General features: G+C 40.7%; 3 protein-coding genes across 4 annotated transcripts; 2 read left to right on the forward strand and 1 right to left on the reverse strand.

The window, feature by feature from the left end:
* The first annotated feature begins 359 nt into the window (after window positions 1-359).
* si:ch1073-280e3.1 (complement C2) lies at window positions 360-7,210 on the forward strand. Its single transcript, XM_041994191.1, has 19 exons — window positions 360-496; window positions 617-729; window positions 1,258-1,405; window positions 1,492-1,677; window positions 1,821-1,994; window positions 2,110-2,208; window positions 2,298-2,440; window positions 2,544-2,685; window positions 2,815-2,949; window positions 4,420-4,524; window positions 4,630-4,767; window positions 4,871-4,977; window positions 5,063-5,180; window positions 5,347-5,494; window positions 5,656-5,729; window positions 5,833-5,924; window positions 6,007-6,139; window positions 6,227-6,276; window positions 6,363-7,210. Exons 1-19 carry the CDS (start codon window positions 445-447, stop codon window positions 6,531-6,533), a joined length of 2,328 nt encoding a protein of 775 aa, XP_041850125.1. The 5' UTR covers window positions 360-444; the 3' UTR covers window positions 6,534-7,210.
* On the reverse strand, window positions 7,015-16,207 carry LOC121645632 (polynucleotide kinase 3'-phosphatase). Its single transcript, XM_041994192.1, has 17 exons — window positions 16,075-16,207; window positions 14,570-14,616; window positions 12,627-12,905; window positions 12,244-12,540; window positions 11,817-11,896; window positions 11,606-11,663; window positions 10,691-10,798; window positions 10,540-10,611; window positions 10,337-10,385; window positions 10,082-10,152; window positions 9,894-9,986; window positions 8,778-8,874; window positions 8,632-8,693; window positions 8,404-8,513; window positions 7,820-7,907; window positions 7,668-7,735; window positions 7,015-7,464 (listed from the first exon to the last, which is right to left on the reverse strand). The coding sequence occupies exons 1-17, from the start codon at window positions 16,193-16,195 to the stop codon at window positions 7,344-7,346; spliced, it is 1,821 nt and encodes a 606-aa protein (XP_041850126.1). The 5' UTR covers window positions 16,196-16,207; the 3' UTR covers window positions 7,015-7,343.
* Window positions 16,137-27,623, forward strand: LOC121645630 (TRPM8 channel-associated factor homolog). Of its 2 annotated transcripts, none has more exons than XM_041994190.1 (13): window positions 16,137-16,257; window positions 17,189-17,286; window positions 17,613-18,335; window positions 19,134-19,350; window positions 19,464-19,755; window positions 21,373-21,674; window positions 23,914-24,088; window positions 24,164-24,258; window positions 24,493-24,703; window positions 24,784-25,020; window positions 26,198-26,421; window positions 26,533-26,646; window positions 26,736-27,623. In XM_041994190.1, the coding sequence occupies exons 3-13, from the start codon at window positions 17,689-17,691 to the stop codon at window positions 26,976-26,978; spliced, it is 2,757 nt and encodes a 918-aa protein (XP_041850124.1). In that variant the 5' UTR covers window positions 16,137-16,257; window positions 17,189-17,286; window positions 17,613-17,688; the 3' UTR covers window positions 26,979-27,623. The 2 variants fall into 2 exon arrangements, with proteins under 2 accessions (XP_041850124.1, XP_041850122.1); XM_041994188.1 differs by having other exon boundaries at window positions 17,189-17,248.
* The last annotated feature ends 103 nt before the right edge of the window (window positions 27,624-27,726 follow it).

Below are 27,726 nucleotides of genomic sequence, written 5' to 3' on the forward strand. Positions count from 1 at the left end.
TTTGAACCAAAGACCACAGACACAACAGCCTGAGTCCTTTACTACTAATTCAAAGTGATTTTCTATGGTCAGGTTATATGTGAGAGAATGTCAGAATACCAGAAAGAAGTACAAAACCAGTTTTATGATTTAAATTTGTAAAGTTAGTTGTTAAATTGGGGGTGTGGAATACACTCTTGGCCTTATATTTTAAGCCTGTGACTCAAGGTACAAGACTTCACAGAATCCTGAATTAAGAGAAAGAGGTAGTGCCACAAAAAAATGAATATGTGAGCATAAATCTGTGTTCCTGTATTGCTTAGTCTCTGTTTGTCCCTGTTTGGTGATGCTACGTTGGAGGGTTGTCATTCATCAAATAAAACAGCTGGTCACAGGTCGATTCAGACACTTCTGTTGTGGTTTCTGCCACGTTAAGACAAAAACCAGTGGCTGTAAAGTCTGGTCATGAGTGTCAAGTCTACACTCTGGATACTATTCTCCATCTACATCCAAGGGGGTAAGCCTTTCAGTATTAAATAAGCTTAATTTAGTTAAATTTATATGGTTTATTGCAATAGAGCTGCACATGAGCAGAGAAGTTTGCTGCCCACATCTGCATTTAACCTTTGTACTCCAGTGTTTCTGCAGGACTACAACTATGATTATGAGGGTGAAGCATATGAGGATCAACAGCCTTTGAATTGTTCGACCACAGAAAGCATCAAAAATGGACGTGTCAGCTATTCACAGGTGAAAGTCGCATGAAAATGCACTTTGATATGAAATAAATAATGTATATTGAACATATGCAGTATTTCATTTCTATGCATCTGATGTATAAAGACATAATTATTTGGAAATTATGTGTAAACTAATTTTATGAAATTCTAATTAAAAGGTCACATTAAAGAAATATTTAGTACTTTAAAACAGTGTTGGCAAAAACACACAAAGAAACAAGAATAATGTTTGTATAATGAATGAAGTAATGAAGTGGTTTTTGGTTAGACGGTTAAAACCAACAACACTAATTCTGGAAGCTAATTTACAGTAATGAGAAGAAAGGAACCAGAGGGCACAGAAAATGAGGGGTGTCAAACTGATTTTAGTTTAGAGATGACAAACAGTACTATTTTAACTGAAGTTGGCTGGAACAGTAAGTTAACAGCATAATAATGCATTTAAGCCGTACATTTGACACCCTGCTTTAGCATCCCTTTACTGGAAAGCCTTGTGTTAATTACCTCAAGCAAAAATAACCCAGTATTTCCTCTCCAGGGAGGTTTAAAGGGCAGTGTGCTGACTTATCACTGTGGCCCGGTGCAGTATCCATTCCCTGTCAGCTACAGGGTCTGCGGTGCTGATGGAGAGTGGTCAACCATGACATTATCTGATGGCAGACCTTTGTCCAAAGCCACATGCAAAGGTACTTTTGTTTGTTTAGCAAAAAACTTTCCATCCCTGTCTCTGTTGTGTCATCCTTTTCTGTACTGTCCTCTCTGCTACACTCAGATGTGTTGTGTCCGGCTCAGCTGCAACTGGATAATGGCAACTTTTGGCCCAGAAACCAGTGGTTCCGTGTCAACACAACACAAAGCTTCTCCTGCCAGGAAGGTTTCACCCTGTACGGATCAGCACACAGAAACTGCACTCTTTCTGGAGAGTGGACAGGAGACACTCCCATCTGTGATAATCATGGTGAGGAAACGATTTAAATGGTGCTTCTGACTAATCATTTATCATGTTCATGGATTTTTTATACAATAGGGACCAAACAAGAGAAGATCCTCTTTCATAAAGGGCTACTCCCTAATCTGAAATATCCGTATTAATTTATGCAGCTGAAGGCTGTGATGACCCTGGGATCCCACCCGGGGCTGTGAGGTCAGCTGGCCAGTTTCACAGGGGACAGAAGGTGACTTATCGGTGTCAGGCTGGTCTGTATCTACTTGGGTCGGCTGAAAGGGTTTGCCTGGAGAACAGGGAGTGGAGTGGCTCAACACCACGGTGCCAAGGTGGTTCTTCTCTCCGCTACCAAAGAAATATGACTGATTGAATAGATTTCTCTGATACTATCACCAACTTCACCTGCAGAAATAAATGTTACTTCATTTTTGTGTTCAATTGCAGGCCCAAATAGCTTTGACTCCCCCAGCTTTGTGGCAGCAGCCTTGGCAGGATCACTGGCAGGAGTGATGGATGTATTCTCTCCAGACTCCAAAAAGACAAGTGGGTACAAAATGGGACACAGTTGTTTATAGATGCTTATAAATCAGGTTCAAGATGGGGAAAAGTCTGCGTTGTGTGTGTTTATAAAGGAGAGGTCACTTCCTACGGCCGAGTTTTCCGTGTGGCTGAAGTCAGTCGAATGAACATCTACATTTTACTGGACACATCAGGAAGCATTAAAGAGGAGGACTTTGAAGTATCCAGGAACGCCACTATTGCTCTGATCAGAAAGGTCTGCACCAAAAGAGAAATTTAAAACATTTCGTAACTTCTGTTATTTTTTGTCTTCATCTTCCAGTAAATGTGAAATGCGCATGTGTCCGTTGTCTCTTCAGTTGGACAGCTACGACGTGCAGCTGAATTTCCACGTGTTGTCATTCGCCAGCGAGGTTAAAGTCATCGTAGACATCAGCCATACGGATATTAGTGGCGATGCAGATTTGGTCATAGACTTTCTTATGGAGTTCAAATACGACAGTAGGACTTGTGTTTAATTGCTCCTTTAAAATACCTTATTTTTTATCTTCTGCAATGGAAACTCAACAGGTAGGCCTAAAAATGCAGTGCATGATACAGTGTGTCAAATATGTGTTTTTTTATCTGCAGGTCATGGGCGTAAGACAGGAACAAACCTCTACTCTGCACTGTATCACGTCTACGAGAGGATTGCTTTATTAAAGCAAAACAGTGCAAAGAACCATTTTAATGAGACCCAGAACATCATCATCATAGAAACAGATGGTAAAAACAAAACAAAAACACACATTCTTACAACCACCTTGTACACTTATGCAGACGATACACAACTTTGTGTCTCTGCCACCAGACGACTGCAGCTCAAAAGACTTACTGTGTCAGTGTCTGGAGCATATAAACAACTGGATGAGAGAGAATTTTCTACAATTAAATGAAAAAAAAACAACTGACATTGAATCTGTTTAGTAGCAAAGAGAAAAGGGTCATCATTGGTAAACATCTTGAGACTCAGGCTTGTAACCTTGGCATGTTACTATAGATCTGACTTTCAGCAGCCACATCAAAGCTGCCACTGAGACAGCTTTGTGCCAACTGAAAACATCAACAGAATTAAAAGTTTTGTCTCCAAGAACAGTGGTTACTGACCTAGGGTCTGGGACCCTCAAAAAGCACAGGGGGTCCCCGAGGCTTTGAACATTTAGAGCCTTTGTGATTAATGCCCACACATTGTCCAGATTGAAAACAACGTAAGCCTATATGTTGTTAAATTTACTTTGGCTTTACCGAAGCTCAGGACTCAGCCAGAATACCGTTTTCATGGTGAGAATCTCACTTCTGAATCATAAAACCAAGCATGGGTTCAGCATGGGATAGACAGGGGGCCCATGGCTTTTTAGTATTTGCATGAAGGGGGATACCCAAGGAAAATATGTTAGGAACCACTGTCCTAGAAAGACCAGGAGAAACTCATCCATGTGTTTATCTCAACTGACTGGATTACTGTAATGGTCTTTTAACAGGACTTCCTAAAAAGAGCGTTAAACATCTGCAGCTCATCCAAAACCCTGCTGCTAGAGTTTTAACCAGGACTAAGAGATCTGAACACATCACACCAGTTTTTAAATCTTTACACTGGTTTCCAGTCAGTCACAGAATAGATTTTAAAACCCTTCTGATCATTTACAAATCCCAGAATGGTTTAGGCCCAGAATACATCTGTGATATGTTCAGAGAATATAAACCTAGCAGAGCTCTTAGATCCAAAGACTCTGGTCAACTAGTCCAGACCAGAGTCCAGACTAAACATGGAGAAGCAGCATTTAGCTGTTATGCTGCAAACAAATGGCACAAACTGCCAGTGGAGATTAAACTTTCACCAAATGTAGACATTTTTAAATCCAGGTTAAAAACATTTATTTTCTCATGCACCTATGCATGAAATCTGCACGGTAACTTTATTTAGACTGTCCCTTGCTTTTAATTGTTTTAATTTAGTTATTTTGAATTATTTAAAAAAGATTTGCATACATTTTTAAATGTGTCATTATGATTTTGTTTCTCTTCATATTCTTTTGTGCGCTTTTAATGCTTCTTCTGCTCCCTGCTGTAAAGCTTTTAATGTTTTATGTAAAGCACATTGAATTGTCTTGTATATTACATGTGCTATACAAATAAACTTGCCTTGGATTGCCTTAGAGCAGCATTAATTCCCTCCTAATATCTTTCTCATTGCAGGTTACTCCAACACAGGAGGCAAGCCTGACAGTTCTCTGGCCCAGATCAGGAAGTTACTGGGCTACAACAGCCCACCCCACGATCACACAAATGAGAGAATGCTAGGTATTGCGACAAGAATGAATCTAAAATATTTAGTGAAAAGTAATAAACCACAAGTGGATTTTTAGTTTTGAAGTTTCAGTGTTCTGTGGTGTGTGCCTTTTTCAGATGTCTATGTATTTGGCATTGGAAAGGAAGTGAAGAGAGAGGAGCTGAACTCTCTGGCTTCAAAGAAAACTGCTGAGCAGCATCTCTTTATTCTGAAAGATTTCCAGACCCTGGGAGATGTGTTCAACAGCATCATTAGTGAGTAGCTGCATCCACTCAACTCAAAACCACAAAATCAGCATTTTTTTCAGTGTGAACTGAAATGTAAATGGTGTTGAACTTCACTTGGCTTTTAAAACAGGTGATGAGAGTGTGACGATGTGTGGGATAGCTCAGGAAGACATCTCCAAGGACCTGCAGGCTTCAGTAAAAGCCTACACCAAGCCCTGGCATGTGACTCTTAAATCAGTAAGGGCTTTGCACACTTTCTAAAAGCATCATGGGAATTTAAAGTGAGCTAGTTGCCACTCATTAATTTTGTCGTCCTCTACAGCCTGAATGGGGACCCAGTAAGTACTGTTCAGGATCTATTTTAAGCCAGAACTGGGTTTTAACAGCTGCTCACTGCTTCACCAACGGCAAAGTCCCAGAACAGCTGGCTCTAGTACACGGTTAGTGTTGTAATCAGAACATTATTAGTGTTAAAAAAATCATTTGATTTAAAGAGCTGAGACCCCCAATATAACTGCATACCAGTCCAGTTCAATGACTGAAACCTATTTGTGATTCATTTTGGATCCCTGTCAGTTCTTTTCTATGTTATCCTTTGGTTTCCAGGTGGGGGAGAAATTCATGTCAGTAAAGTGATCATTCACTCCAAGTACAACATCAGCAGACTCAGTCAGAGAAATGTGTCTGAATTCTACGACTATGATGTGGCTCTGGTCCAGGCGCGCAGCAGCATCCCACTGTCCTGGAAAGCCAGGTAAGACAACAGAAAAGCTCCTAAAGCATCAGCCAGGGTCACATCTGACTGAAAAGCAATGTTAGGAACAACCTGAGTCATAATAGTGCAAGTGGCAGGTGTGTTTCCTTGTGAAGTTTAGGGGGGGAAAAAAACTGCCTCATTTGTTTTGTGTCCAACAGACCCATCTGCTTGCCATGCACCATGCCAGCCTCACGAGCCATGAAGAAAATCAACTCTACTTGTGAGGACCACAGTATGTGACCTTTAATGACATAGGAACTTATTTTTCACTTATTCCTGCGTAAATGTCAGTAGTTCTAGAGCTTTCGCTGAGTTGAATCAGTGTATGTGAACAGGAAAGGAACTACTAGCATACGAGAAGACTCCTGCCTTTTTCACCCATAAGAAGGAGGAACGTAAACAAACACACATTCACACACAGACTCAGGTGAGGCATTGCTCATGTCTATCATTTGTAACCTGGTGGTCATGGATCTGTTCAAGTACAGTAGTTATATGTCTGCCTGCAGAGGCCTGCCTGTGTGGAAAAGGCCAGACAAATACTAAAACAGCCCACAGATGTGACTTTGGATGAGCTTGTACCTGAGCGATTCCTCTGCACTGGTGGCACCGAGGGATTCCAGGATGCCATCACATGCAAAGGTCTGCACTCTGCACGTTCTGAACCGTGCCCACGTCCGCTGATATGACTGTGAGATTCTTTTAAAAGTAACATGTCTCTGTTTATAGGAGACTCTGGTGGAGCCTTGTTTCTGCAGAAAAGAAAGCGCCACTTTCAGGTCTGTTTTTCTTTTCACTTCCAAGATCTTAACCATCAACTGTGTAGTATGCTCTCTCTTAGTTGGCCTCCTCCTTTCCTCCTCAGGTGGGAGTTGTCAGCTGGGGTATCATAGATACATGCAAATCTGTCCATGGGTCACACAGCAGCAGCAGGCCTCCTCCAGATGCTCGAGACTTTCACATCAACCTCTTCAAGATAATGCCGTGGCTGAAAGAGCAGCTGGGTGCTGAGATCAAGTTCCTGCCTGAGATCTAGAGAAGGTCCAGATATTAATGGAAACTTGATCTGATGCCACTTTAAACAGTGCAAAGGCAGGGATTATGCCTTTTGTACTTCTTTTGGAGATGTTGCAATTAATTCATCTACCTGCATCAAGCCTTTGTTTTAATACAATTAATGTTATTTTAATTACTCTTTTCATGTTAACTGCTGGCGAATGCAGACATAGGATGTACTGCTTTAGCACTGGACTGGTAGTGTATATACATGTTCAAAAGTGACATTCTTACACAAAACAGGTAAAATTGTAAACTTCCTCCTCTTTTGCTGAAGTTGTGATGACATGCAATCATGCAATCCTCACATCAAGCACAACCACTGCAGATCTGACCTCATCTGCCTGTCACTTTCCATTTAGGGCTGATGTCAGTATATTGTTTAAATGTTTAAACAGTGGTTGCAGACAAATACTAGAAATATATACAAAGTCATGAACAGCAATAACAATCCGTTTTTCAAAGCTTTATTGGCCATTTTAGTTGTGATTTTTAGCAATGAGGTGCAGTACAGCAACAGAGAGTTTTTGAAAATAAAACCATGCAAAATCACTATCTATGTACCAAACTTGTACACAGCATTGGTAATCAAACTACAGTTAATCTTTTTCTGTTTCACTGTTTCTTGTAACACAGTCTGAATAAATTACCTGACTCTCAGCTTTAAGTCTAATAAACTTTACTGTTGTCATGGTCCTTAAAGCCAGTTAGACATCAGACACTGCAGCAGACAGCACACAAGCTCATGTGATTTATTTATTCCTTTGTCAGAATAGTAAAATGTGTCCAGTCAGCCTTCAGAGAACTGTCGGAACAGAGTTTCAGACTGGCTGTCTTTAAAGTCTGGAACAAAGTGGATCTGGAGGATCTCAGAGAATCCTTCAGACAGAGCGGGAGCCACAAAGTGTTTCCTGTCCACAGGGAGACAGCAGTTAGTTCACCATGAAATACATTCCTCTGAAGACTTTTCATGATCAGGAATCAGAACAAACAGGTTTAGACTTTAATTGGAGCAAAAGCAAAGATAGAATATCCGGTATGGGCCTGTTTTTAGGTGCAGGAATCAGTTATGTTTACCGTTACAGAGTTATTATTCCAGGTCGGTTTCACTTACTTGTAGCTGTGGAAAACCATGTCATTGACCGTTGCATGTTTACTGCTGGAGGGATTCATCTCGCGGAACTGAGAACAAACCAGAAAACACTCAGTCATCAGGATAAAACTTAGTCCTGAATTAAGAGGGCCGTGTGGAGAGGCGAGTCATACTCTGTTGTTGTGCTTGGCTTGTTCCAGAGAGGCAGAGAAGTGGAAACAACGACAAGTTACTCCTGCTGCCTTGGCCACGTCCACATATCTGGAAAATACACACAATGTAGTTTTAAAAACTTAAATATAAATACACACATATTTAGATTTTTCACATTAAATTTATTTATTTATCTTTGCTAATAATGAATCGTGTTATTATAATAAATAAAAACAACGGGACTTGCTGACTATGGTGCAGGATTTCATAGCTTATCTACCAAATGCATCTACTGGACTGTAAATAATCTCCTTTTTAGTTTGGTAAACTTGCTTTTACTAGTCTGTCAAGCACATGAAGTAATCTACTGTACTGAGCCAGCACCAAAAGGGACTTAGTTTAAAGTAAACACACGCCAGACATCTCCACCCTGCTTGCAAATACACTCGTGTGTCTGGGTGTAATCATTTCCATCCATGTATGACTCATCTTTATGCAGTCCATGTACTTAAAGGTGTACTCAGGAGGATGGATTGTGAGTAAACGAGTACAATAAAACAGTAGGCAACAATGTCACACAAAACAATGCTACAATTCTATCTACCGTTTGCGAGACTCTAGGTCAGGGTTGGTGTTATCTACAGCGACGCTGCGGCCCTCCCTCAGAGCGCGCTCACATGCCGACACACAGGCCTGCCAGGAGCCGAGTGTGTCCTGATGCAGAAACAACAGGTTAAATGTCAAAAAGCATTGAACACACTGCTGTACATAAAAAATTTTGTACAGGTTGTATATACAGATGATGGAGGTGTGCTGAGGAAAATCCGCTCACCCTGTTTACATAGACGTAGCCTTTTGGAATAATGTGGGTGTGGAAGAAGGTGGATTTACCAGCTGTAGAGAAAAAAACAGAGGCGTCAACATTGAAGGGTGGAAATGGAAACTGAGACCTTAAAAGTGACACAGTGCTTCCCTTACATGCTGGGTAACCCACGGCAACAATGACTTCAGTCTCACTGCAGATGAGAGAGGTAGACGGTGGGTCGTACAGCCTGGCAGTGGAGTCAAGCTTCCTCTGGTAATTAAGAATAAGAGGATTATTCACAAAAACGTTTACTTAAACATTATAGAATAAAGTTTCTTCACACTTGGTTCTAGTTGCTCAAAACAAAACACAGATTTACAACCTTAATTCCAAACTAAACTGGAACCTGGTCTAAGATGGGGATAAAAACAGAATGCAATGATTTGAGACTTTAAAAGCTCATAAACCAATATTTTATTTAACAGAGCACAGAAGGTATATCAGATACTGAATTTAACATTTTACAATTTCATTAAAAATATTAGCTTGCACTGAATAAAAAAAAGGAAAGAAATTGAAAAAGAAAGACAGAGAAACACGTTGCAATTAATTCAGTTCACTGGAAACAAGTCAATAACATATTTGGGTTTGAAAAGAGCACATTAAGAGTCTCAAAGAAAAAATGAGCAGAGCAGAAAAATGTCTACAAATTGTGAAACAAGACTTTAAATATTCCATCCCCTACAATAACACCAGTCAGCCTCTTGTTGTTCATATCCCAACATTTTTCAGATGTTTTGCCATCGAATTCAAGAGGAGATAATATTTTTCATTAAATACTATAATGTCTTACTTTCAACACTGGTCTGTGTTCTACTGTGAGAAAAATACTGATTACTGACTATTACAAAATCGTTTAAATCTGCTTTAAATGAGTTAAACCTTTAACAATTTGTAGACTTTTTATGTCATTATTTGTAACTTACGCACAAGGATGTTTGTAGCTTTCCAGGCAATATATGCTGACAGGATGGTTGAGCTAATTCCTCCTTTTTACAACTTTTTGAGAGGTCATGAACCCACACACTCAAGCTTTCTACTTGTGACGTAAATTAAGCCTTTGAGGGTTTAGTGATTAGGCCTATAGAAGGAGCTTGGAACTGAAATAAGCTTTGTAAAAGCCTGATAATGGCACATTCATTGGAATCAGGCATGATGGAGGAGGGAAACATGTCAAACAATTAGAGAATACCCAGGAACAAGATCGGGAAAGAATACTTTCTACTCACAGGATCAAATTGAGGCAAACTGTAGGGGGCGCTCTTCCAACCCAAAAAGTACTCCTCTGGTGTGTGGAACTGCAGCCCGATGTTCAACGCAAACTGCAATGATAAACAGAAAGACAGCTTTGTGCTTAGTTTAAGTCCATAATGACAACTTGCCATTTAAAAGTAGATAACACAACTTCAGCTTTTACCAGTCGGTCACTGCAGGAGAAGTCCTTCTTTTTCTTGCCAGGAGCCCAGTTTTCTGGCCTTCCTGCAGCATCTGCACACAGAGGGTGAAGTTGCTTATGCGCTTGGAGTTTCTGACCCATTAGCGACTACGTGTGGCTTACTTTAAGGATTCACGTGAAAAACAGCTGAACTTTAAGCTTAGTTTTCATATATGTAAGTTTGGATCTGTCATATTTCACAGCCACTAGCAAAACCCCAAACTAGAGATCACTTACCTCCTACGTATATACTCTGCATCTTATCAACAGTCACACCATCATTAGCCTGAGCAGGAAACACATTGAAAAAACCAACAGAACACAAGGCTGTAAGACGTGATGACGAAAGCAGTTTCTATGACGACACAACAGTAAATCATTCATTGTAGTGTCTTGAGGTGTAGCTACATGGTTGTGTGTGTCCATAGATTTCCACACACCTTCTCACACAGGTGATTCCACATTCCCATCACTGGTTTCCTGTAAATACCAGGGCCGGTTGCTACAAACACCTGCAACACAGACGATGAGCGGATCCAACTGAAACTTTACAACCATGTCAGCGTGAGTTTACGGTACAACACGACCAACCTGCACAGGCAGCTGCAGAGTGGCGAGGATGTCCTCCACCTTAGACTTGAAGACTTCCGGCCTCAGTTTGCCTTTAGCGATGCCCATCTGGTTGGTGAAGAATACCACCTGGAAGAGGAGGCTAGAAAACTCAGTGACAAACACCTCCAGAGTGTCAAATTATGCTATATTTCTCTTGCTTTAATCTAACAAATTAATGGGGATTATTAACCTTAATACCCTCTTCAAATTATGTACCGTCTGGTAACCTTTGTGGGCTAAAAACACAATAAAACTGCTATAACATCATCACACATTAACATTTTTTTTTGTCAATAAAACACTTCAGCAACTCCAGACCTGCTCAAAACTACCATTCAAAGATTTTCATAGGATTTTAACCCTTTAAATGCCAGTTTAATTTTTTAAATGATGAAATATTCATTTTAAAAAACACAAACAAAACATTCATTATTTTGTATATAATAAATATCAGGGGGATGGGGCTGTGATGGTGTTCGAAGTCTTAAATATGTAAAACATTAGCAGCAAAATTTATTCGATTTCATTCATATTTCTTATGTAGTGTCGGATACTCCCTTTGGTGACCTTCATGGCCAAAAATGTCCTATTCATTTCCTTTAAATCTATATACATTAGTCACACAATCATTAAAGTTAAAAATAAATCCTTCTTTAAGGATGGCATTTCATTTGGAAGGAAACTAATAATATATTACATTTTTACTGGATTCCATCAGATTTAATTGGTTTTCCATTATCAGTGACAAAAAAGGAGAAATATTACAAAAACAATCATGCTACTAGCTGGAACACAGCCAAAATGATCACCAAATTAAAAAAAATAAAAAGAAAATGTACAAAAGTGCCTAAGGAGGGCAAAAAGGTTAACAGCAGCCATCTTGCACTTTCCTACCTTGTATCCTTTTTTCAGCAAGCTGGCCAGCCTGGGCTGAATCTCAGGATACAAGATCCTGGTAATTAAACACAAGGACTATTAGAGCAAATCATGTAGTTTACAGACATAATGGATATGCGACCTGAGATGGAAATTCTGTAGCAAAAATAGGGGAAAAAAGTTTAAGCTGGTAACTGTTAGGAGGAAAAGATGAGGAGAGCAGGCTTACTTCCAGTCATCTGGTGCTGTAGGGAAGACTTTGCCAGATTTAGTGGTGATGATACAGCCATCAATGTCAAACCCAGCAATCTGGAGGCAGAGAAGACACACATATCTCACATCCATAAGTTGTTTTGCATCATAAATAATTTGAATGCACTTTGGTAAGATAAATAAAAGTTTTAGCTATCACCCAGTTATCAGTTTTTCCTTTAAACTAAACTCTAAAAACATTAGTTTTTATTATTTATGCAAGTACAAGCTTTATGCTGTGTATGAGGCCTGAAATAATTCTAAGGATAAACTTTAAATTTAGGGGTGAGCTAAAGAAGTCAAAATTTCATCTTAGACAATACTGTATAATTCTATGAAATAAAACAGTCCCGTCACATATTAAAGCTAATTTTTTCTAGCTGTTTATTTAAAGCGGCCCACACCTTCTCGCTTGCTTTGACACCTGCAGCCGTGTAAAGCAGCAGGTTGCCAATCTGCTGCCAGCTGCTCTTCACACTCGGCTTTGCTGAAGATGAAGAGGGAGAAGATTGGGTACCCATACTCTCCACTGTCTTAGACTTTTCTGCAAACTCCTGCAGACGCTTTAGTTTTTCCTCTGCTTGTCTCTCCTCCTCATCCTCCTCTTCTTCTTTCATGCCTTGATCTAAAGCCTCTTCATCTCGTCTTTGTCGCTTCTGCTCAGTGTTGTGCCTCTCTGGGCTCAGATGCCGTTTAGATGACTAAAGTGAAAAATAACATCCGCATTCTCAGTTTTAACCTCACGTGATGTGTCTGTTGTAATGTTAGGCATGTAATGTCACGTTACCTTTGCAGGAGAGGCAGCAAAGAAATCTTTTATGCTGCGTTTGGGCGTCGGACTCTCTTGAGCTTCTTTTTCTTTTCCATTTTTTCCTGTTTTTGTCTTATCTGTGGCTTTCAGCCTTGTTCTTACCATGCTCGAGGTTGTTCCGTTGGCGCTAAGAGAGAAGCTGAGGGTAAACGGGTGGTTCTGCTCCACCAGGTAGAGAGTACCTCCGTGGGTCAGTTTACCAGACTGGCCACGGCCCAGCTTCACACCATCCAGGAAACTGGGATTGGGACCCAGCTGCAGGGGAAAATACGTCATGAGTGGACTTTAGACAGTTTATGAACTACAAGGTAACTAGACTGGTTTACAGGTAAAGACAAAGGTGTGCCAACATCAGCTGTTCAGATATTACATAACTGATTACGTTTATTGTGTAGTGTTGAGTCAAGTGTAACCCGTCTTTGTAGCTTCACAGGGGCAGGGCTCCAGACTATCTTTCAGCACTGGTGCACCAAACCTTTTCATTTGGGTGCACCAGCAAAAGATTAAGGGTGAATCCCATTTCACCCCTTGGCCCTACCCCTTAGCCCTTCCCCTTCGTTTTGCGCGTTCACGTGAAGGGGTAGGGGTGTCCCAATTCCTTTTAGGACCGAGGGGTAGGGGTAAGGGGTAGGGCCAAGGGGTGAAATGGGATTGGGCCTTAGGTGCACCCAAATTTTTACAGCCGCGCTCTCAGCAGCTCATTTTAATACATTTTAAGGATCATCTTTAGATCATAACACATCAACACTGATGGTTATTTAAGTTATTGTGAACAATAATGAGGTTAAGGAAAATGCCTTTATTTAAAGCATAAATGTTAAGTAGAGAAAAAACAAACATTTTAGCTTCACAGAACTTAATAAAACTAAAAATTTCAAAGCTTGAAATGGGTTATGAGGTTATGCTGCTTCTGGTAAATTCCCCCCTCTGGATTTATGTTTAATATTTTTCATGATAATTATCTACTTGGACTTGAATTATGTGAAAAGCAACTCCTCTTTGGCTTTATTATCCACCATGTTTATGGCTGCTCAAACAGCCAGAAACATCCAGGGTTTTTGTTATTCTGTTTATTTTTTGTTTAATTTTTTTAATACACAGCAGCCTCTCATATTAGTAGTTTTGTCAACCACAGTTAAAATTTTCTACAGATCTTCTTCAGGACAGCCTCCAGGTACAGCTCAAACACACAGAGTACTCTCATCTTCTGGCGAGATTGATCGGGTAGTATATTCTCACTCTGATGCTTCACCAGAAGCGGATGCAGCTCTTTGTTTTTCTAGAGTTGTGTAGTGCTGGATTTCTTATTTTTTAAATAACTTCTTAACCAGCCGCTCAACTTCTGGGGGAAGAGTTGATCCCGGTCAGTTCAGGTGACGTCACACAGACAGACGGTGAGCTGCAGGCGTCAAAACACATTCAACTCTCATCCAGCCTTTTAGCTTCAGTTTATTCAGGCACTGTGAAAAACTATTAAATTAGTGATAACAACACATAACGACCACATACGAGCAAATTTCACATTTTCCATGTTTTACAATTGATTCCAGTTTCCGTGATTTTCGTCTGTCATTCTTCGACACTAATGTGTGTTGGTCTTAATTTCAAACCAGCACGTAACACGGTGTACAGCTGTGGATCACAGCTGATCAAAGGTGAAGACCCACTCCTTCTCTTGGCTTTTTATCAAGATGCTATTCTTCTCTAAAATCGGACAAGGAGGGAATGGACAGAAAACACACAGACTGACATTCAGAGATAATTAAAGTCCTTCATTCAGACCCATAAAATGTTAGGTGCACTGGGTTGATTAAGAAAAAAAACTTAAGTTGCACTTAATAATTCTTTGGTCAAGCTCTAGAGCCCTGCGGGCGCGTTGGTTATACTACTGAGCTGTGCTTAAATATATGTTTATTTACCTGAGTAACAACCACATCCTGGTCTGCATAACAAGCCACCACCTTGACTGAAAAAAAGAGAAGAACAATCAAAATGTACGCTGTACAATGATTTACATATTATTCCACCTGGATCTAAATACAATGTCAAGGAGGAAAGACATCCATAATGATCTTACAGAGGTAATTGTTGAGGCCTATCAGTCTGAAAAGGGTATAAGGTAATTTCCAAACTATCAGGGGCCCATAACTTTACAGACTATACAAGAGAGAAACTGTGAAAATCCCAAAAGCATGGTGGTGGAGGGCTGATGATTTGGGCTTGTTCTGCAGCAACAGGACCTGAATACCCTGCATCAGTGAGCTTGAACTCCCTGAATACCAAAGTATTCTTGAGTCAGATATAAGGCTATCTGTATGACAGCTAAAGATTGGCTGAAAACACAACAACGATCACAAGCACAGCAGCAAACCTACAACAGAATGACTGGAGAAAAAGTTGGAGTTGCAATGACCCGGTCAAAGTCCTGACAGGAACTTATGAGACACACATACATGAATTCCTGCAAACCACAATGAACATTTTTAAAAAGGGTGGACCAAAAATCCCCCCACAACAATGTGACTGATAACATCACACACTCACACACAAATAATGTCCAGAAATTGCGACTAAAGCAGGTTCTACAAACAACTGAATCATGGTGTGCACTTAACCTCTCACACACTGCTTCTGCTCTTGGCTTTGTTAATCTTTTTTAGTATTTTGTCGTTCACCTGAGGTTGTATTTATCCAATTCCTCTACAACTTGCTTTTTCACATGGCTGTTCATGGCCAAACATTTTGATATGTATGGTTTTTTCCAACAATGCTGAAAATTAAGAAAGTGACACAACCTTACAAGTTAGAATTACTTTTTTTTTTTTTTTTCCAACAACAGTTACAGCCCAGATGTAAAGTGATTCTAAGGACTGAAAAGGTCCTCTCATATCAGCATTTAATTTGACGAACAAACTGACTGAAAAAATAACTGCTGGCTAACTAGATCTCTAACATTACTTTAAAGCCCTACAGGTGTCATTTAATACTTCACACTTTTCCAACATTTTCTAATTCAATAATTTTCAAATATAGTTGAGGCTGCAATAAAAAAAAAAAATATTTATTGTGTTAATAATTAAAATTTAAAAACGAACTTATAAAGTAGGCGGGGCATTTTTTAAACATTTAATTATTTAATTAATTAAATGACTTAGTGTCAAAAGAAAATTTGAGATATGTTATGAAGATTACTATGAAAAATGGGACAGTTTATGCTTCTGCCTAGTCCTTTTCAGACATGTAAGGAGAAGAAAATGTAAAGCTGTAAATTAAGTAAATGACAAAACATGTTTGAAATAAACTATCGATATAAATTTTCAGCTGTTCCTCGCAACGAGTCGTCGCCTACGCATGCACGCACTCACATGCCTGCTAGATAGATGTGAAGCACCACAACACATAAATGAGTAGCACTCCGCCTCACCCTGGTGCCTCGAGCATTTCTTGTCAGCCACTCCGGTGTCCGGACCACGGCCCAGAATCACAGCTCGCCCATCCTCCAGAGAAATCTGGGATCCAAAGGAGCTGACCAGTGTGCACGACATTCCAGCCGCAGCTTTCAGCTCTGTTTAGAAACTATTTTCGGACAAACGTGAAGGCAGACGAGGTGAGTTAAGCAACCACAATAACGAAAAGGAACCAGCGTATGTTCTGAAACTTTAACACAACTGCGTTTCACGGGCAATGTTCTACTTTTAATGGTTAAGTAAAACTGGAAATTGTTGGTTGCTGCTTGCTCAAAGTCTGCAGACGGAGTTTATTTTGCACTGAACTCGGGATCCATCCGAGAAATGTGTTCGATAAGAAACGTGCCCTCCGTCAAGGTTCCGCAATGAGCTTTGCTTACCGTCTGTACGTGCAAATGTAGTTATTTTTTTTATATATGTTTTCAAATTATTTATGTAGTTGTTGTGTCGTGTACTTTAATGGAACAATGTCTGACTATTTTAATCATTAAGTTCTATTTTTATTTTAACAAAGCATTATTTCTTGGGCGTGAAGAGTTTTGACGGTATAGGGGAGTAAACGTTTTAGTCCTCCCAGTCAGACGTAATGCGGAAACGGAAGTGTTGCCAAAACAAAACAAAATAAACAAACAAAGCACTTTATTTGTATTTTTGTCCACGTTATAATGATGCAGCTCTTTTTCCTCTATCTGAGAATCGACCTATCTGCATCATTATGTGAGACAAAAAAAAAAAAAAAAAAAAAAACTCATTTCAATCTTTAGTTGAACCTGGTTGCTTTAACATCTCCAGGCAGTAGACAGATGCTGTTTCTACACTTTAGACATCGGTAAATATTTACTTAAAACCACATGATCAGCAGGTTTTTCCACACAATCTTAGTAGGGGTGTACCCGATAATCTGCATGTGTAATTAGATAATTACTCACCAAGTATGTTGACATACTGGTTTTATTTTCCATACAGTCTGTCACAGGGTTGTCCTCTTTGCAGTCCCTCCTGTCATTGTCTTGCCTCAGATACTCCCTCCCTACCTCATCCTGGTTTAATCTAGTTCTTCTGTTCTGTCAGGTGGTGTCATTTTGTGAGTCACCTGCCGGGAGAACTGTCTGCAGTCATATACCACAACCAGTAAGACAACTTAAAAGTCCCTTTTAATCTATTTAAATGTAAGTTTTGTCACTTTTTTATATGCATTTTGTTAATGGTTTATTAGTTTAGTTTTTTTTTTTTTCAACTTACTTTTCAGTTATTGATTAAGTCTGTCATTCTGTATTTATTATATAATTTTAATGCAGGGCAACCTATTTGGTTCTTTTGTGTGTTTTACAATAAAAATTAACCTTGTCCTTGAAAACAGCAAATGAGTGGCTATTTATTATATATGTCTTTCCAGTTGTAGATTGGCATGGCGTGAAAACTTATTTATCATATTTGCCATCAGTTAAGTTTTTATCTTCTCACCTGTCAGCTCTATCTCTCTCTCTTCCTGCAGGACAAACTGCATTGATTGATCTTTTTCTTTGGTGACCATCCTGCTGTCCGCTTTCTTCAGCATTACATCTATCATCATGTCTAACCAGCCAGTCCAAAACCAGCATGAAGGAGCCTATATGTCAATCATGAAAGGCTTGAGAGAACTGAACCTCTGTGGCCCCTGTGTTCCCAGTGACCTGGTGCTGATCGGAGACCATGCCTTTCCTTTAGCAATGAACAGTCGTGGGCAGGTCCTGATGGCCGCCTCTCTGTACGGCTGTGGGAGAATTGTTGTCCTGGGTCATGAGGACTACCTGACTGCCTTCCCTGCTTTGGTAGAGAATGCCCTGAGCTGGCTGAGAGGTGACGGATCGGACAACCTCTCTGTAGGCTTGCACAATAACGTCAAGGCAGTTGCTGAAAACCTCAGTAGATCCAGCTTCCAGACCGAAGTGGTATGGGCCTTTAGTAACAAACCTGAAGTTGGTGTTTATGTGACAGATGCCTACAGCGTGGGGGCTGACCCAAGGGACCTAGTGGCATTTCTGAAAGCAGGGGGAGGCGTGCTGATTGCGGGGCAGGCATGGAGCTGGGCTGCAGAGCACCCGAAGGAGAACACGCTTCATAATTTTGAAGGGAACAAGGTGTCTGGTGTAGCTGGGATCTACTTCTCTGAGAATGTGGGTGAGGTGGAGAACCTCCCTGTCTACCCACAGATCCCATCCTCCTGGATGGCTGCAGTGTAAGTTTACGTTCTACTTTTGTTTTACTTCCAGTTTAGAAAAACATCCAGTTTTAGATGAAAGCCTTTCCTCCAAAATAACTTGGACTCATGTTTCAGAGTTATGGTGCTCTTCGACCCCTTTTTCCTACTTCCCCTCCAACCAATTGAGGCAGGTTGTTGGCCTTCCGAAGACCCCCCATCCACCCCTGGGTTAAAAGGACGTTTTTCCATTTCCACTATCACCCACCACCATAACTGAATCATAGAAAGGATCTATAGCTTGTCAATATTTTTTAATTAATTGGCTTATATGAGCACAATTGTTATAAATTGGACTAATATGCATCCTGATTAATTTGATTTAATTATATTGTAATAATCAGACTGGATTGGACTTTATTTTTAAAAGTGCCTTGAGATGACTTTGTTGTGAATTGGCACTATACAAATAAAGTTGAACTGAATAGATACATTTGAATAAAAATGTCCCCACACATTTTGTTCTGTTTAACACATTTACTGTCACTTAGGCCATTTTTCTAACGTTGTTTTGGGAATTTATGTTTGACACAATTTTAACATCGTTTAACATTGTTTTAAAGTTTGGAAAATAACAAAGCTTAATTTAAATTATAAAATACTTTTATTTTACAGTTAACTCTGAAAATACAAAAAAATGCAATAATATTTTATTACGCATACAGAAATATATTAAGCTTCAACACACAACATGTAACTGCACTGCATCCTGGCCGCTCTGAAGATATAGCTGAAACAGTGCCATAAATTCATGCCGTCTCTTCTCTCAAATTACAGAATTGGTAAAGATTTCGAGGACGACTTGGAGTTCTTGCTCCAGGGGATTTCAGAATTTAATGTCCGCGATGGGTTGCTAGCTTCTGAAGTTCTGGTTCACGGTCCACTAGCCTTCCCCATCGGGACCACAGCTGATGGGCGGGCGTTCCTGGCAGGAGCCTACTACGGTCAGGGCCGGGTCATTGTGGTTACACATGAAGGACTTCTGGGAAGTGAGGTAGAGTCAAGTTAATGAAGAAAGTAAACAGATATGCTTTCAATACTTATTTTGTTTTATATTACATTTAATAAATGTCCATCTTTTTCTTACAATACCTCCTTTTATTGCAGGAAATGGCCCCGTTTTGGAAAAATTCCCTTCACTGGTTGGACGAAGGCCGCAGGGGGGTTGTTGGTGTTGTATTTGATCATGCCCTCCAAGCTCTCAGCATGTCAGGCCTGAAGTGTGAGAAAACTGACTTCAGGGAAGACCTGAGTGTGTTTGTGGGTTCTGCTTACAGTGGTGACCACATAGAAGAAATCCAAGACTTTGTAGCAGAGGGTGGAGGCCTGTTGATTGGTGGACACGCCTGGTACTGGGCACAGACGCACCATGGCCAAAACCCATTAACTGATTTCTCAGGTATGATGGTTTTCTCTCAAATGTACTGTTATAATATTGTATTTTAATACTGAAAACAGACAGAATAAGTTACCAAATGCATAACCGTACAGTGGGTAATATCAAGTAAAACGGGCAGTAGAATAAAGAGTTAGGATTTAGAAATTCTTTCTCAAAATTCTTGGAACTTGGGCTTGATCACAACAGTCTCCATTTTAACTGTTTTGATCAGAAATATTATAGTCAAAGATTCATTTTAGTCCTTTGCTATTTTAAGCATGGAGCATTAAAAACACACTATTGTTACAGTTTTGCACTTTGAAATGGACTCTTTAGTTTCAGCTGGATATTTTTTTCCCGGATTCCAGTTAAAGCCCTATTTGGTTTAAATGTTCTAAACAGAGCCAAATTTGGTGCATTGGCCAAAATGGAACTTGTTTCATGCTAGTTGAACGTGTGTATTGAAGAGCTTGTGCTGCAAAAATCCTCACAACAAAACAGGGACTGGTTCTACAGAGCTGGCTAAACCAGGGAAGAAGCTGGGTGTCTGTAAAGAACAAAACTGCTGACCTCCAAAAATGCATAAGCACTGGATGACCCTAAAGGAGTAGCCACCTTAAACTAAGATGCACAGACAAAAATTTAGACTTAGTTTTCTTCATAGGTAATTATGCTGCTAGGGCCAAGAGGAACCAGTCCATGTCACATAGCTGTGGATAGATGTGGTTTATGCCGATGCGTGACAGTAGCCCTGCAAACAAATGAAGTGTACCGCACCTCGTGCTGCAACATGCTGCTGTCAAATATGACATGAGAGAGATCACTCCTCAAGGGCTATCTCAAAGAGATATTCCATAGTGAAACCTGTTGTCATACACAGTCTATGGTGAAGTTAGATGGGGGGACTAATAAAAACTATCGCGGCGGCAAACTTGTTGCGCTCATTTTTTCCTTACAGTGCAATAATTGACTTATTGCTTATCGACAGGCCTATGTAGAACTTAATGTTGAACTTTTGCATGCAATTACAATTAATTGTATGTGTTGGTATACTCTTTTTCTCTGTGGCTTTTTTTTTTCGGTGTGTGCGAGTGTGTGTTGTGCACCTCAAGAAAACGTGATGTGAGTAGAAACACTTGCGTTTTCATATAGAACAGGAAATTTTTCATACCCCATCCGTTTGAAGTGTGCCTCTGAAAAATCTTCGTTTGAAGGGGTATATAGCCCTACCACTTACACCTACCCTTCTGTCCTAAAAGAAATTGGAACACCCCTACCCCTACACGTGAACGCGCAAAACGGAGAGAGGGCCAAGTGATGAAATGGGATTCAGCCTTTATCATGTGTATTGCTGCTGAGGACACCCAGTGGTCAAGAGAAGAACTGCAACTTAAATCCCAGAGACAAGAAAAGGCACAGTGGTACATGGTGTTGCGAAGGAACGTCAGTGTATGTGTTAATATTATGCTGTAGGGTATATATGAGACCTGCATACTATATAAGAAATCCTATTTAAACCACATTTGGCCTCTGGTTTTCATAACAAAATCACTGTTTGTTTATAATTAACCTATTTAAGGTTGAGACTAAATATATCATGTCCAACAGTATATTACGTCCGGTTATTTTGTCTTTCAGCTAACAAAATCCTCAACAAAATGGGGTTGAGCCTGTTGGGGGCCACAATTTCTGCAGGTGTTTACAAAGCCCCCGTTCCCAGCCAGGCCATCAAAGATACCTACCACTTCCGTCACCTTTTACACCGCTTTGCTCAGCATGTAACTGCTGGTGAAGAACTCGACAAACATGAGGAGGAACGTCTTAAAAAGCTAGGCAACGACTGCGCCGCCTACTTGAACATGAAGGCCTATGACAGCTGCTTCTACAACCAGGTGGTGTCCACACTCACGGACATCCTGAAGAGGTCAGGGCTGCCACAGGTGAGTTGACACCATAAAATAAACCTTACCATTTGACCATTTTTAAAACTTGCTCTGAAGCAACATATGGTCACGAGCTATTACACTGTGTTCCAAATTATTAAGCATATGATTAAGTTAAATTTTCCTAAATAATCAATGCAAATTACAGTGAATGTGATTTTTTTTTTATCATAAAAAATTAATAGGTTGGCATTTTTGCCATATTAGTTAAAATCCAGTGTTCCAAATTATTCTTCATAAATTTTTAAAAACTTTAAACAATGACGATTAAAGAAAATGTTTACCTGTTGTATATTGCCTAAAATATATATACGTTTTTTTCAGCTCCATGTTATCATAGGTGCCCCTTCCTTGATACACTAACAACTCTCTCCATTAAACTTATAAGTCCATGGGTAGATTCTGCCTCATAGATCTTCCTTTTAAGGATTCTCCACAGGTTCTCAATGGTGCCCACACTGATAAATTTCTCCCTTTATACCCATAACAGCCAAAAATGTAATGGTATTTTTTGCAATATGCAAGGCTGTGTTCTCTTACTGCAGAATACCTTGGCAGGAAATAGACACTGTACAGATTTTGCAGCGATCATTTTTACACCTCAGACTCCTTAAGGGGCCTATCCATTTACCATCTACCTCTCTTGCTGATGTCGCCGCCTTGTTGGGACATGGTGGCCATCCACGACCACCTAGAACTTCATCTGGACCATCCAGTGTAGCGTGGCATTCCTCAGTGAATAAAACTGGTATGGTATCCTCCCTCAGATCCTTTGGCCCCTCTTGGTCTACGAAGTCCCCATTTCAACAGTGGAAGTCTTTGAAATGAGGGTCTGCAGGTTTCTCTGCAGGTGGCTAGGGCTGCCGCGAAGCCTGAGTAGCATCACCCTGTAAAGGCAGACCAACAAGCTGAAGCTCCCCATATGCAGCCTGAGCGTAAAGTCCATGGTCACTCGGTCGAGGGAGCTGCTTCAATACCAAGAGTCCAGTGACCCAAAGGTCCCCCAGGCTGGGATCGATGTTAGGACGGGACATAAGTGGAGAGCTTTCAAGGCTGTGGGTGTTGCAGAGTCAACGATACAGCAAATGGTGCTTGTGGGTATAGTGGCACAGGGAAGAGCTGGTTTGGGTAGACGTAGAACACCTCACTATGGTAGGGCACAGGGGAAAAAGAGGAGGTCACTGGTCCTTGAGAAGGTGCGAGCTGGAGTGGGGGAGAAGCGGGTCAGCCAGATGGTGCGAATGAGGCAACAGGGAGCCTGGATGAGATGGGAGCAAGCTGTAGAGGGCAAAATCACATGGACCGAGCTGTGGAAAGCTGAACCCCATCGCATAAAATTGTTGATCCAGGCAGTATAAAATGTGCTGCCTAGCCTATCTAACCTTTTTACCTGGGGGATGGCAGAGACACCAGCTTGTCCCCTCTGCCAGACGAGAGGAACCCTGGAACACATTTTTGGCTGCTGTCCAAGTGTCCTGGGTGAAGGGCGCTGGAGACACGACCGGGTCCTGAAGGTCATAGCAGATGCTATCTGCAGTGGGATCAGCCACAGCAAGAGCCTTCGCCCAGTTAGGAACAACATCACTTTCGTCAGAGCTGGGGAAAAGCCTGCAGCGGCTGCCCAAAACACCCCCCCTGGCCTGTTGGCGACGGCATGAGATTAGGAGCTGAAAGTTGACCTGGGGAAGCAGCTGAAGTTCCCAGAAGCGGTTGCCAAGACAACATCAAGGCCAGACATCATCCTCACCTCAGTAGCATCCAAACAGGTAATTTTCTTGGAGGTCACTGTACCGTGGGAGGACCGGATGGCGGAAGCCCATGAGAGAAAAAAGGCAAAGCACTCCGAGCTTGTGGAGAAGTGCCGCAACAATGGTTGGCGGGCAAGATGCCAACCCATTGAAGTGGGATGCTGAGGATTTGTGGGCAAATCCCACTGCAGGGCCTACAAGATGCTGGGCACAGGAGCCTGTCAGCCAAGGGCTGAAAACTGTGACTTGCTTAATTATGTGGAGCAACCTTTTTTAATTAGTTTTCTTTTAATTAAACTCACCTGGAAAGCTAAGGATCCAAACTCTGAGATTGTTATCAGTGACCTGTGATCTTAACAGATGTGAGAAACAACACAAGCTAAATCTTCCACAGAAAAACTAAAACCCCAATGTTTCATTAACTGAAATTCTACTTTATTTAGGACGTAGTGTGTCCTTAAACCTCTTATTTTCTCTTTGTTGTCAAGGTGAGTGACAGCTGTCCTGTTCAGAGTCCCAAAGACCACCTTCTTCTCAATGTTGGGGCAGAGGTTTTTAAGGTTTGTCCAGACCCAGATACCCTCCTGCCCTACCTCATCACGCATAACCCGCTGTTACCAGTTGTCTACAACAAAAGAATCAAGATTCATGTTAACACAGCAGGTCAGACTCAGTTATTAGTTCAGACATTTCTTCATGCCTGTAAACAACACTGACTGTATGTTAACTGTGTGTCAGGAGGGGAGGAGTGGATCAGTACAGGTCTCTTCCTCTCTCCTGGTATGAAGACCTACTTGGCCATACCTGCAGAGATGGTCAACAAGGAATGGCAGGTACGCTACATGTTATTTTTTGTTTTCTTTTTAAAAATGGTACACTCACTCCTTCAGCCCAGTGCAGCTCAGCATGTCTGGTTTGATTTTATTTTTGTAGCTTTTCCGTATGTAAAGAAAATCAGCTGTCAGAAAGAGCAGATGATGAACTGAATGAATGAACTGCTCCCCCTTTGAGAAAGATAAATATAAAAGATGAAAAATGGTACAAATCTTTAGCCTTTTTGTCCACAGATTCAGATTGGCTGTCAAACGGATCATCTGCACGCATCAGAGCTGAAGAGACCTCCACGTGTTCATGAACGATTTGCTGTTACCTCAGAGATGATGCAGGTGTGGAACCTGTGGGGAGGACTACTTTATCTGGTGGCCCCTTCCAATACACAAGTGGACGGGGTGGAGGTCATAGTCCAGATGGCTGTACCTGCACCCTATTATAAATCAGGTAAATGTGGTGGATTTTACTAAACATCTGTGTAATAATCCATCGCTCAGTTTTTGAACACATCAGTTTATTTCTCTCAGGTGTGACAACAGCAGCTGAGTGGTCAATGCTGCGCAGATCTCCTTCTCCCTGGGCAGAGTTGGAGTTTGACAACATCATCCTCACTGTACCATCAGAGGCGGTGTGGAACCTGGACCGCCCTGATGAGCTGGCGGCCCACTGGAATACTATCATGAAGGGCATTGCTGATCTCGCCGCCATACCACACAAATTTCCTCGCAAAGAGCGCTTTGTAGCAGATGTGCAGATTTCTCATGGTGGGTGTGATTGGCTTTCATACTGACATGCAAATACTGTCATATGAATAAGTAGGTAGGCTTTCTCACTTTTAAGGTTTTATCTGTTGGGGAATGAAAAAACTCATCGTTTAGTTGCTATAATTTAAATTGTTCTCTTTATGATGTAATTGATTTCACTTCATTATGGAGGAATTTTTTTATTTTGAGGTTTGCAGCATTTTTTATGGGCAGCTCCCTTGATGTCCTGCCACAGCATATTAATTGATTTGAAATCTGGACTTTAAATTGGCCAACATCTTGCTTCTTTTCTCTTTTAGCTGTTCAGTATAACATTTACTTCTGTATAACCTAATTTGGGTTAAGCTTCAGCTGTCGGATAGATGGTCTCACATTCCACCCTACAGCACTTTGGCATATGGAGGAGTTTATAGTGCTCTCAGTGACTTTAAGGTGACCACGTCCTGTGGCTGTAAAACTATTTCAAATCCCTCTACTACTACTTTGAGTTGTTTGTGTTGACATGCAGTGTTTGGTTTTATCCAAACATGCTGCATTAGGCTAAAGATCTCTACTTTGGCCTCCTCTGTCCAAAGGACATCATTCCAGGGGCGTTGTGGGTTTGTTCAAGTGCAAATGAATAAACCTAACCTATGCTTCCCTTTTCTTTTTTAGAGAGAAAAGGCTCTCTCCTTCACACCCCTTCAAACAAGCCATTCTTGTTCAGTCTTTTTCTAATTGTACTGTTTAAATTTTAAACATTTACTGACCTAAGGTCTTTAATCTGAGAGGCAGCTCTAGTTCTTGGTGTTTTTTCCAGTTTCTTTTAGCTTTGCATCGCTGGACATCCTCACATTGTAATTGGCAGCTGTCTTGAATGTTTTCCACTTGTGAATAATTTTTCACTAGAGTCAAATGTTTTTTAAATGGCTAAATTACCATGCCTGGGTCGATGGACAGCAATAATTGTAAAATTATTCTTTAGGATCATTGCTGATGTCTTTCCTTCTTGGCTTTGTGTTAACACACATCTTAATGTGCCATAGGGTATATTACATTAGCAGCAAAAAAGAGACCTGCATTTTGTTCCTTACTCCAGTTGGATGCACTTTCACTATGTTTCTGTGAACAGGTGTGGAAGCAGAACAAATCAACTATATACTGTTGTGTCCTTCAATACTTATATTTCTCTTTTCAGGTTGGATGCATGCAGGCTATCCTGTCATGGCACACAAATCCTCAGCAACTGAGCTGGTCAGTGTTGAGCATGCCAGGAGTCAGGGCATATGGGGCCCCATTCATGAGCTTGGACACAACCAACAGAGAGGATGCTGGGAGTTCCCATCACACACTACAGAGTGTACATGCAACCTGTGGTCAGTGTACGTGCATGAGGAGGTGCTGGGGATCAACAGGGCACAGGTAGAGTTTGTGAGACTAGCTAAAATACCTAAAGCTTACATTTTTACTATTGTTTATCTTTATAGTAGGATTACAGTACTTTACAGATAAATTTCCTTATGGCCAATGCAGGCTCATCCTGCCATGACTCTGGAAAATCGAAACAGTCGAGCAAAAGAATATGTCCAGGGGGGCAGGAATCTCAGCAGCTGGGACATGTGGGTGGCTCTGGAGACATATATGCAGGTCAGACAATTACGCTTTTGTAGAGAAAAGGCTCATATCGAATCAGCAATGCAAGAGTTCCATGTTTATCTTAGTTTTTTTCCACATAGCTCCAGGAAAAGTTTGGCTGGGATGCCTTCAAGAAGGTGTTTGCTGCTTACCACAAGATGAGCGATTTCCCCAATGACAACCAAGGAAAGATGAACCTGTATGCAGAGACCTTCTCCCAGTCTGTGGGGATGAACCTGACTGGATTCTTTAAGGCCTGGGGATGGCCCATAGAAACAGCCACAGAAGAGAAACTCTCCAGCCTACCTCCCTGGAGTGATCACCCCATGGTCCAGTATGACTGAACATCTGACTGCAGCAGCTCAGCGAGCACTGACAAAGTTATGAGCACCAGTGAAATTCCCAACATGAGCTGCATTATAGAGAATAAATTTAACCAGTTATTGCTCTCTTTTTGCTGTTGCTGCATCTTGGCCATATTTATTCCATTATTTTCCATATTAATTCCATTATTTTAAGAGAAACTGAAAGTATGCAGTATGTTTATGTGAATAGTCCAAACCTTTGGAGATTAGTTACAATATCTTTACTAGATTGTTTTCTTTAGTTGAACAGTGAAGATGGAAATATTCTGCTGCTTTTAGCTCTCACATGGAGACACTTGTTTAGTCTTCTGAACAATATTTGCAATACAACTGTGCCTTACACACAGGTATTCATGTCCTGTTGTTTCATAGCATCAATAAAAGTTGTTCATATGAGGAAAGAATAAAACGTTATCATTAGTTATGAACTATGTGTACATTTGTCATTATTGTAGTTTGAAAAATAACCTGGAAAGCAATACTGTGTGTCCAAATCAAGAAAGTGGCCCTTTTTGAAACAGCTCTTTGCTTTGAAGTTGTGTATTGAGGTTAATGATGGAATTAACTTATTCTGTAAGGTGAAATTTAAAAAAAAGAAAAGACATTAAAAACCTGTTGATACTACAAAATTCTTGTAGCAGGATTTTTCTTTAAAATAAATAATACATTTTGGAAAATTGAACTTTTAATAACTTTTAATAATAACCATATATACAATCCTTTCGAT

Source organism: Melanotaenia boesemani, chromosome 9 (assembly GCF_017639745.1).
Source record: "Melanotaenia boesemani isolate fMelBoe1 chromosome 9, fMelBoe1.pri, whole genome shotgun sequence".
Lineage (NCBI taxonomy): Eukaryota > Metazoa > Chordata > Actinopteri > Atheriniformes > Melanotaeniidae > Melanotaenia > Melanotaenia boesemani.

Coding starts and splice junctions, on each gene's coding strand:
- si:ch1073-280e3.1 (XM_041994191.1), top strand. CDS start 445: ATGAGTGTCAAGTCTACACTCTGGATACTATTCTCCATCTACATCCAA. Junction 1,995..2,109: donor CTCAACACCACGGTGCCAAG/GTGGTTCTTCTC, acceptor GTTCAATTGCAG/GCCCAAATAGCTTTGACTCC. Junction 5,181..5,346: donor ACAGCTGGCTCTAGTACACG/GTTAGTGTTGTA, acceptor TTTGGTTTCCAG/GTGGGGGAGAAATTCATGTC.
- LOC121645632 (XM_041994192.1), bottom strand. CDS start 16,195: ATGTCGTGCACACTGGTCAGCTCCTTTGGATCCCAGATTTCTCTGGAG. Junction 12,541..12,626: donor TTGCTGCCTCTCCTGCAAAG/GTAACGTGACAT, acceptor TTTTCACTTTAG/TCATCTAAACGGCATCTGAG. Junction 7,736..7,819: donor AAGCCAAGCACAACAACAGA/GTATGACTCGCC, acceptor GTTTGTTCTCAG/TTCCGCGAGATGAATCCCTC.
- LOC121645630 (XM_041994190.1), top strand. CDS start 17,689: ATGTCTAACCAGCCAGTCCAAAACCAGCATGAAGGAGCCTATATGTCA. Junction 24,259..24,492: donor TGGTCAACAAGGAATGGCAG/GTACGCTACATG, acceptor TTTTGTCCACAG/ATTCAGATTGGCTGTCAAAC. Junction 26,422..26,532: donor TGGGGATCAACAGGGCACAG/GTAGAGTTTGTG, acceptor TGGCCAATGCAG/GCTCATCCTGCCATGACTCT.